The sequence below is a fragment of the Formica exsecta genome, unplaced genomic scaffold, assembly GCF_003651465.1.
Source record: "Formica exsecta isolate Colony F162 unplaced genomic scaffold, ASM365146v1 scaffold28, whole genome shotgun sequence".
Taxonomy (NCBI): domain Eukaryota; kingdom Metazoa; phylum Arthropoda; class Insecta; order Hymenoptera; family Formicidae; genus Formica; species Formica exsecta.
Window position 1 is genome coordinate 291 of NW_021850063.1, and position 10,266 is coordinate 10,556.

Below are 10,266 nucleotides of genomic sequence, written 5' to 3' on the forward strand. Positions count from 1 at the left end.
GGTAATGTGTGTAAGTGTGTTCGAAATCGAACCAACGGTCATAAAAACTAGAGCAATTATAAGACCAAATGAGAGCGCTAACGAAGGGCGGCTAAGCGCACTCGAAAATTGGCGCTCTAGCAGCCATCTCGCGCGTCGCACGGCGCGCGACCAATAGGAGCGCGCTCCAAAAGCGGCGTTACGCGAATCGCGCCCGGCCCGCGGCATCGCTCGTGCCTATCGATGCGGGCCACGCAGCGGTCACCCGAGAGAGCCGAAATTAATAACAAATTGACACCCGAGAGAGCCAAAATTACAAACAAATGAGAATAACAACGTTCAATTTTAAATAATCATCGCAAACAACAGCAAGCTCGATCTTTCGCGAAAAACATGTCGAATGTTCTAGAATAAGAAAAGGAACGGTTGTATAAAAGCTCTCTCGGGGAACCGCCGGGCGCACTCGATCCGATAATTTTGACGAGACAGTGTGTGATTTTCTCCGTTTCGAAAACGTTCGCAAAAGTTAAAGTAGCTCGCTTTGCCTTTATACCATCGCTCGTGGTACGCGAATTCGCTAGTTTTCGAGAATATTCATCGCTCGTGAATATCACTCTCGCGATCTCTCCGTCGCTAATTATTCGTCGCTCGCGAATATTAGAGCCGAGATCGTCCCGTCGCTCGCGGATTCAAATTTCATGGTCGGTCGCTAGCTGACGCGAAACGAGAGTAAATTTAACGAAGTAATTTAAACGTTACGAACTTGTACATATATTTATTGCTTTAAATATAGACTGACTAAGTTGTGAAGTAACATTGCGTGTCTCGAGTCCTTTCGTTCCTCGCGCTCGCGTTCAATCGCGCACATTTTCTGGTCCTTCGAGCCGGATTCCTCGCAACCGGCATCCGCTGAGTGCGTATTGAAATTCGAGGTGAGTGGCTCCTGTGCTTCCCGGAAAAGGAACGAACGGAACCTGAAAAGAAAACATGGAAGCGTTAATTCTAACGCAACACGAGCTCTGCAGTCATATTGCTCGTACGACAATTAAAAAAAGGCAGGACAAGCAAAAATCAATAAGGGGCTTGTAGCAACCACGCTCAAGCTGCTGGACTCTAAATGGTCTAAGTTCGAGGAGCAGCACGAGCTACTGGTCGCCGAGTATGGAGCGGAGATCAAGAAGCACGAGTACGTGACAAAGGACGTTTTGGGGCAGGCTGAGGAAGTTTATGTTTTCCAACGTGAGGCGGTTCTTGAGCTGGAGGAGGCGCTCACGAAGCCAGCATCACCAATGTCTCCGGAGGGGCCTTCCGGGAACGATCCCCGATTCGCCTCCCGCACGACGCTACCAAGGATCCAGCTTCCCAACTTCTCCGGGAGATATGAAGACTGGCCGGCGTTCCGGGACCTTTTCCTGTCAATCATCGGCAAGGACACGTCGATAGCGCAGGTTGAAAAACTGCACTACTTGAAAACCTGCTTAAAGGGGGAGGAAGAATTACTCATACGTAACATTTCCACAACGGGCAAAAATTATGAGAGCGCGTGGGAGATGTTGACCTCATATTATGAGAATAAAGGCTTGCTAGTGCGCGCCTATATCGCCAACTTCATCTCGCTGCAGAAGATGAAGGGCGAATCCCCGTCCAAGCTCAGAAAAATCTTCCATTGCCTAAAGTCAACTGTTAGCTCGCTTGAAAACATCGGCCGGTCGATCGACTGTAGCGAGGACTTGTTTCTCGATAGACGGCTTCACACCCTGGAATCGATGCAGCCGATAAACATCCGCTGAGTGCGTATTGAAATTCGAGGTGAGTGGCTCCTGTGCTTCCCGGAAAAGGAACGAACGGAACCTGAAAAGAAAACATGGAAGCGTTAATTCTAACGCAACACGAGCTCTGCAGTCGTATCGCTCGCACGTACGACAATCTAAAAAAGGCAGGACAAGCCAAAATCAATAAGGGGCTTGTAGCAACCACGCTCAAGCTACTGGACTCTAAATGGGCTAAGTTTGAGGAGCAGCACGAGCTACTGGTCGCCGACTATGGAGCGGAGATCAGGAAACACGAGTACGTGACAAAGGACGTTCTGGGGCAGGCTGAGGAAGTTTATGTCTTCCAACGTGCGGCGGTTTTTGAGCTGGAGGAGGCGCTCACGAAGCCAGCATCACCAATGTCTCCGGAGGGGCCTTCCGGGAACGATCCCCGATTCGCCTCCCGCACGACGCTACCAAGGATCCAGCTTCCCAACTTCTCCGGGAGATACGAGGACTGGCCGGCGTTCCGAGACCTCTTCCTGTCAATCATCGGCAAGGACACGTCGATAGCGCAGGTTGAAAAACTGCACTACTTGAAAACCTGCTTAAAGGGGGAGGAAGAATTACTCATACGTAACATTTCCACAACGGGCGAGAATTATGAGAGCGCGTGGGAGATGTTGACCTCCTATTATGAGAACAAACGCCTTCTAGTGCGCGCCTATATCGCCAACTTCATCTCGCTTCAGAAGATGAAGGGCGAATCCCCGTCCAAGCTCAGGAAAATCTTCCATTGCATAAAGTCAACTGTTAGCTCACATGAAAACATCGGCCGGCCGATCAACTGCAGCGAGGACTTGTTCGTGTACTTAGCCGTCGAACTTCTCGACTCGCGGTCGCGCCGCGAATGGGAGAACTACATAAGCGACACGAAGAAGCCTCCGTCGTTCGACACTCTTGAGCTGTTCCTAGATAGACGACTTCAAGCCCTGGAATCGATGCAGCCGATAAAACTCGACGGTCCCGCTTACAAGCTAGAGTCCAGCACGCCAAGATCCATTCGAAGCCACCTCGCCCGCAAACAAGAGAGCAAACCTCAGGTCAAACGAGGTCGCTGCGCGCTGTGCCAGCGAGATCACTTTCTGATGCTCTGCGAGGAGTACAAGAAGAAGACGGCCCAAGAACGGAAGCGAATCGTCGAGGAAAGTAGATTGTGCCTGAACTGTCTCGGCCGGCACCAAGTGGGCGAGTGCGCTTCTAAAAGGGCGTGTTCCGTGTGTGACGCGCGTCATCACTCGTCGCTGCATGACGCCTGTCGTGTTAATACCGTCGCGAAATCGTCGCTCGTCTCGCAAGGACCTTCCGACCGACCGGTCACCGTGCTACTCGCGACCGCTCGCGTTCTCGTGGCCGACCGTCACGGCATACAACATCGGGCGCGCGCTCTCATCGACCAGGGCTGGGAGTCGTCGATCATCTCCGAGCGCCTCGCACAAAGACTAAAACTGCCGCGCTCACCCGTCTCGGTTACTGTCTTCGGTGTTGGGGGGCAGAAGTCCGGTACTGCCAAGGGTCGCGTCGTACTCGCGCTGTCACCGCGTCGCGGGGGAGCAGCGATGTCCGTCGGCGCACTCGTACTCCCGCGGCTCATCGTCTACGCCGGCGGTCTTGATTCCAGATCGATGACTTGGCCACATGTAGAGGGCCTTGAGCTGGCTGATCCGGAATACAGCGCCGCTGATCAGGTCGACATCCTTCTTGGAGCCGAAGTCCACGCTGCCATCCTCCGCCAGGGCCTACGGAGAGGAGAGCGCCCCGAACCTGTAGCTCAGAATACGACTCTGGGGTGGATACTGTCGGGAGCAATCAGCGAAAATACCTCCACACTACTAACGCATACCCACCAGTGCCGGCTTGAGGACGACCTCTCGGGAGTGGTGCGCCGCTTCTGGGAGCAGGAAGACATGCCAATGACCACCGCCACCACCTCCAAGGATGACCAGGAGTGCGAGGAGCACTACAGGAGCACGCATTCTCGGGGGCCCGACGGACGCTACACTGTGCGCCTCCCGGTAGTCGAGCCGCTGCCGGACCTCACCAGCACACGTCGCTCAGCTTTGCGAGTGCAAAAGCACATGGACGTTAGGTTTGCCCGAGATGCACCGTTCCAGGAACTCTATGCTGAGTTCATGCGTCAGTACGAGCACTTACATCACATGACGCCAGTCTTACCGGAAGCGGAAGCAGATCCAGGGCAACGCTGCTACCTCCCTCATCACGGGGTGATGCGGGAAGCTAGCACCACGACCAAGTTGCGAGTCGTCTTCAACGGCTCGTCCAAATTGTCGACGGGCGAGACGCTCAATCAGCATCTGAGGGTTGGACCAAACCTGCTACCCGCGCTCGCCGACATCCTGCTGCGATAGCGTCGCCACCGCTACGTCATCGCCGCTGACATCGAAAAGATGTACAGGCAGATCAGCGTCCATCCCCTGGATTGAGACCTACAGAGGATTTTATGGCGCGATCATCCAGACGCCAACATGATGGAATTTCGGCTCAACACCGTTACTTACGGTCTCTCTTGCGCCCCCTTTTTAGCCATCCGCACTCTCCGTCAGCTGGCCGACGACGAGGCCAACCAGTGGCCCCTAGGAGCCGACGCGCTTCGCCAGGATGTCTACATGGACGACATCCTGACCGACGCCCCGACTGTTGCTGAAGCCAAAGAAATGCAACAGCAGCTAACTTCGATTTGCAGGGCGGGCGGATTCCCGCTAAAGAAGTGGTCGGCGAACACGTCAGCACTGCTCGCTGATCTGCCAGCGGAGGACCTATTGCAGCGGGAGCCGTGGTGGTGGCAGCCCGGGGAGAGCCATTCGACCTTGGGACTCCGTTGGCATCCGCACGAAGACTCATTCGCATTCTCAACGCCGCCACTCCAGTTGTTGACTGTAACGAAAAGAGCAGTACTTTCATTGACAGCCCGGTTATTTGACCCAATGGGTTGGCTCGCCCCCACCACGGTTCGAGCCAAGATTATGATCCAGGCAATCTGGTTGCTCGGAGTCGACTGGGACACCCCGCTTCCGGAGGGCGACGTGCTGCGGTGGCAGGAATTCCAGAGCGAACTCCCTCTCCTGGGGACTGTCAGAGTCCCCCGCGGCCTCACAGGCGGAACGACTTGCCGAAGGGAAATCCATGGCTTCGCCGATGCCTCCGAGAAAGCCTACGCTGCCGTCGCGTACATGCGAACAGAAACTCGAGAGGGAAAGATTGAAGTCACCTTACTAGCCGCCAAAACGAAGGTCGCGCCGTTGAAACAGGTGACTTTACCACGCTTGGAGCTATGTGCAGCAGCGCTGCTCTCGCGGCTCGTCAGCCACATTTGTCGCGTCCTGGAGACCGCTAACTCCCCCCTTCACCTCTGGTCAGACTCAACGGTAGCCCTCGGATAGATCCGCGGCCACCCCGCTTCCTGGAAGACGTTTGTAGCGAACCGAGTGTCGGAGATCCAAACGTCGTTGCCCGATGCAATGTGGCACCACATTCCCGGCCGACTGCGCTTCACGAGGACTGTCACCAAAGGAGTTGGTGAACCACCCGCTCTGGTGGCAAGGCCCGACTTGGCTGCGGGCGGAGGCAGGAAGCTGGCCGACCGCTTGGGACCACGACGGCGAGAGCGAGCTCCCCGAGCAGCGCTCCTGGACGCACGCCGCTACGACTACCAAGGATGAGAGCCAGGAGCCCGAGATGCTGAGCCAATACTCTACCCTTCATCGGCTATTACGAGTCACGGCCTGGTGTCGTCGCTGGCGATGCCGACCCTTGGTGAGATTGGCTCCCGAAGAACGGGCCAATCCTGCCGCCCCGCGAGTCCTTAGGGCCTCCGAGGTCGAGGAGGCGCGCCTGACCTGGATTCGAGCCGTGCAAGCTGTGAACTTTAAGGAGGAGTTAGCGGCTATCGCTAAGGGCAATTCTCCACCTACACGCAGTACACTTACCCCGTTAACTCCTTTCAGAGACACCCAGAGAATCCTCAGAGTCGGCGGGCGGATCAAACACTCCCTCCTCTCTTTTGATGCCAAACACCCAATCATCTTGCCGGGAAGATCAACCTTCACGCGTCTCGTCATCGAAGCATGCCATCGACGGACCTTACATGGGGGCGTGCAGCTGACTCTGGGCTCCATCCGCCAAGACTATTGGATCCCCCGCGGGCGAGCGCTCGTCAAAGGCTGCATCCACCGCTGCTTGACGTGCCTGCGATGGCGGGCGGCGACTCTGCAACCACTCATGGGAGACCTTCCTCGACCCCGAGTGACACCAGCTCGGCCCTTTCTCCACACAGGTGTCGACTACGCCGGGCCAATGTGGTTGCGCACCTCCAAGGGCCGAGGGCAGCGCGCGACTAAGGCCTTCCTGGTGGTTTTCGTCTGCCTCAGCACCCGCGCAGTCCACCTCGATGTAGCCTCCGATTATTCCGCCGACGCCTTCCTGGCCGCGCTGCGCCGATTCATCGCACGCCGTGGACTTTGTCGAGCCCTCTATAGCGATTGCGGCACCAACTTCGTGGGCGCCGACACCCAACTGCGAGCGCTCTTTGCAGCTAGCGATCAGAAGGGCCGGCGCATCGGGGAAGGGCTCGCTGCCGAGAAGATTGAATGGCACTTCAACCCTCCGGCAGCACCCAATTTCGGTGGACTCTGGGAGGCGGCCGTCAAGGCGGCGAAGCACCACCTCCGGCGCGTCATCGGCGACGCCAGGCTGACGTTCGAGAAGATGGCCACCCTGCTGGCTCAAATTGAATCGTGCCTCAACTCGCGCCCGCTACAGGCTTTGTCGGACGATCCCGAGGATTTCGAAGCGCTTACGCCTGGTCACTTCCTCGTCGGCACAGCACTCCACGCCGTCCTGGAGCCGTCCCTCGCCATGGAAGCCCCGACGCGATTATCCAGGTGGCAACATCTGCAGCAGCTGCGAGACCATTTCTGGAGTCGGTGGACCCGGGAGTACCTCCAGTCTTTGACGCACCGGCCAAAATGGTGCAAAGCCGACGGGGAAGTCAGCGAGGGAAGGTTGTGCCTCCTAAAGTGCGAGACGACGCCGCCGAATAAGTGGCCCCTCGCCAGGATCGAACGCGTGCACCCCGGGGAGGACGGGGTCGTCCGGGTCGTGCGCACGGCCACCTCTAGCTTTAAGCGACCGCTATCAAAAATTATCCTCCTCCCGGTCTGTACGGCACCGGAGGACGACGCATAAACAAAAAACCATAATCATTGTACTTTCCGTAGAAATAAATTTATGCGAAGCCCACACTTACATTTGACACTGCACACTTCACCACTCAATACGGCTACACGAAACACACACTCCACTCCACACACACACACACACAGTCAAAAGCACACCAGACACCGCACAAGAAGGAGTCGCGAAACTTTCGCTATATCGGCGTAACACACGTGCGATATTACGCAGATCAACTGTAGCCGAAAAACGTGAATGGAACGCGCATTCCACAGCACCATACCGCGTCCCGCCGGCCGCTCGCCCGATTCAGCGTCACGCCCGCGCCGCGTGGTCACGCGCCGACCATGGCGGTGTTAAATCAGCACGCGCTGACTGCAGATGATCTTCGTACGTTCCACAATACGAGGCGGGCGGAATGTTCGAAATCGAACCAACGGTCATAAAAACTAGAGCAATTATAAGACCAAATGAGAGCGCTAACGAAGAGCGGCTAAGCGCACTCGAAAATTGGCGCTCTAGCAGCCATCTCGCGCGTCGCACGGCGCGCGACCAATAGGAGCGCGCTCCAAAAGCGGCGTTACGCGAATCGCTCCCGGCCCGCGGCATCGCTCGTGCCAGTTTTCGAGAATATTCATCGCTCGTGAATATCACTCTCGCGATCTCTCCGTCGCTAATTATTCGTCGCTCGCGAATATTAGAGCCGAGATCGTCCCGTCGCTCGCGGATTCAAATTTCATGGTCGGTCGCTAGCTGACGCGAAACGAGAGTAAATTTAACGAAGTAATTTAAACGTTACGAACTTGTACATATATTTATTGCTTTAAATATAGACTGACTAAGTTGTGAAGTAACATTGCGTGTCTCGAGTCATTTCGTTCCTCGCGCTCGCGTTCAATCGCGCACATTTTCTGTTAAGTGTTTTTAATTTATTGTTAATTATAATATTTTGGAGAATGAAGAAATCCAGAATCTCGTCCACGAACTGTAAACATAGCACAAATATTTTATACACAATAAAACATTTGAAATTAAGACCAAAATAAAGTTTTAAAAATTAACCTTTTTTACCTTTTTTAAAAAAATATTATATTACAAAATTATATGTTGTATAATATAACCCTTCCATGGATACACCTTGACGAGGTGGAATGGCTTTAAGTACCTGACGGTGCCTTAAGGTTCTAAGCGTCATAAAGGTTTACTGTGAAGGGGAAAACCAAATACCCAGCGTCGTCGTTGCTATCATCGTGCCGCGGACGGCTTGTCGCGTCGTCAGTGCCATCATCGTGCTGCGGACGGCTTTCGCGTCTTTCGCGTCGGTGTCAGCACAGCATTGCCACGAGTCGCACAATGGCTCATATGTGACACGCGCATTTATGCGTCCTCATTGCCGTCATCATGCCGCACGAGTAACGATGCGTCGCGTTGTCAAGTTTTCGCATCGTCGCGTCTTCGCGTTGGACCTCTATCCTGTTTTCACGATTGTAATCGAGAATCATACTTCATTGCCGGCTAAATGGGATGTCTCTCAGCGTTGCAATCATTAATATATTAATACCTATTAATATAATTAATTTTATATTAATATCAATTAATATTAATACTACAAGGTGACCCGCAATGACCGCCTACTAAGTACATAGTGTTATTCCTTACCAAAAACTGAGACGATAAGTCCTAAACCATTTTTTTTTTATAACGCTTAATAAAGGAGTTATTATTGAGTAAAGTCTGGCAAATCAGTGCCGATCTTTAGCCGGGCGCACGTCGGTGAGCCGCGCGCAGTGGAGCCGCGTGCCGCCGCACACCAGGCGCGCGGCTCACCGACATGCGCCCGGCTAAAGATCGGCACTGATTTGCCAGACTTTACTCAATAATAACTCCTTTATTAAGCGTTATAAAAAAAAATGGTTTAGGACTTATCGTCTCAGTTTTTGGTAAGGAATAACACTATGTACTTAGTAGGCGGTCATTGCGGGTCACCTTGTAGTATTAATATTAATTGATATTAATATAAAATTAATTATATTAATAGGTATTAATATATTAAAGATTGCAACGCTGAGAGACATCCCATTTAGCCGGCAATGAAGGTCGTTGATTGGCCAGACTTTACTCAATAATAACTCCTTTATTAAGCGTTATAAAAAAAATAGCTCAGGATTTTTTATCTCAGTTTTTGGTAAGGAATAACGCTATGTACTTAGTGGGCGATCATTTCAAGTCACCCTGTATATTAATATTATATATTATATAAATATTTATGTTTTAATAAATTTAATATATTAATGCAAGGGCGATGTTAAAACGCTTTAGTATCGTGGCTGAGGTAAATGCCGGCCGTGTAGCAACGTATGTTCGTGCATAGTATAGATGCATGTTCGCGCGGTTAGTATTGAGCTTTGGTTCAAGAAACGGTTGTTGAGGGCACGTTCCGCTCCGACAAATGGTTCGGCCCGAATTGGTTAGAGTTTGGTCGATTGTTTTGGAATCGTCGTTCATGAGTCCCTTCTCTTGTACCGTCTATTAGCACATTGTAGCAATACTAGCATGTATCGCATTGAGGACAATTGGCTGTATTAATTAGGTTCGATTTTTGCTCGCTAGAGGAGTTGACCTCCCGTTTTCTAAGTAATCTAGATTGTTAGCACTGTTGTGCCTCTAGCCGCTAAGGAAGAGGTCTTTAGGGATTTATACGCCCAAAGGATTAGGATCCACGCTCGAAATAAGACACTCCCGGACGTTAGGTATAAATTAATATATTTCACAGGTTTTGGTACACTTTTACATATTCGCGATTATAATAGTCGGGCGCGATACGTACGGTACTTCGATACTATCGATATATGCGAGCGAGTAGTGAGCGAGTAGCGAGCGTCGGTGCATCTCGCGCTTATTATATATCTTAATTAATTAGGTCGTTGATTTGGGAGGAGTGTGGTGTCCCTGACCGGAGCATGTCTCGTGCTCCGCTCGTCAGCTGTCTCGTCAGCTGCTTACTCAGCTTCCGAGAACTTGACCGTGACTTCCTTCTCTTTAGTCACGTATCTTTACTTTATTTTATTAATAATCTTTTATTACTTATTTACTCTTTCTTAATTATCTTTCCTTGATCTCTTTTCTAATATTTTAATGCTTTGCTTTACTCTTTCTTAATTTTTTCTGTTTTACTTTATTGTTTTATCTTTTAATATATTTAGAGATTGGTCGGGTTACGACATCCCTCCCCCTTTGGAAAAAGAAAATTAACTATACGTGAATTTTCGTCTACATATTTTTT

The 10,266-nt window shown here is 52.0% G+C and overlaps 4 protein-coding genes across 4 annotated transcripts; all 4 read left to right on the plus strand.

Annotated features, from left to right (window-relative positions):
- The first annotated feature begins 328 nt into the window (after positions 1-328).
- LOC115237165 lies at positions 329-4,166 on the plus strand. The gene is made up of 2 exons (XM_029810051.1): positions 329-883; positions 1,761-4,166. The coding sequence occupies exon 2, from the start codon at positions 1,844-1,846 to the stop codon at positions 4,157-4,159; it is 2,316 nt and encodes a 771-aa protein (XP_029665911.1). The 5' UTR covers positions 329-883; positions 1,761-1,843; the 3' UTR covers positions 4,160-4,166.
- Positions 1,035-1,769, plus strand: LOC115237141 (the record flags this gene model as incomplete). Its single annotated transcript, XM_029809999.1, has 1 exon — positions 1,035-1,769. A coding segment is annotated over one exon (735 nt), but the record flags the coding sequence as incomplete, so codon positions are not given.
- Positions 4,167-4,276: 110 nt separating the features above from the next.
- LOC115237166 lies at positions 4,277-5,191 on the plus strand. The gene has a single exon (XM_029810053.1). The coding sequence runs from the start codon at positions 4,277-4,279 to the stop codon at positions 5,189-5,191; it is 915 nt and encodes a 304-aa protein (XP_029665913.1).
- Positions 5,192-5,264: 73 nt separating this feature from the next.
- Positions 5,265-6,995, plus strand: LOC115237167. Its single transcript, XM_029810054.1, has one exon. It carries the CDS (start codon positions 5,265-5,267, stop codon positions 6,993-6,995), a length of 1,731 nt encoding a protein of 576 aa, XP_029665914.1.
- The last annotated feature ends 3,271 nt before the right edge of the window (positions 6,996-10,266 follow it).

What these genes read in the sequence shown, in the direction of transcription:
- LOC115237165 (XM_029810051.1), top strand. Translation starts at nt 1,844, where the DNA reads ATGGAAGCGTTAATTCTAACGCAACACGAGCTCTGCAGTCGTATCGCT.
- LOC115237167 (XM_029810054.1), top strand. Translation starts at nt 5,265, where the DNA reads ATGCAATGTGGCACCACATTCCCGGCCGACTGCGCTTCACGAGGACTG.
- LOC115237166 (XM_029810053.1), top strand. Translation starts at nt 4,277, where the DNA reads ATGATGGAATTTCGGCTCAACACCGTTACTTACGGTCTCTCTTGCGCC.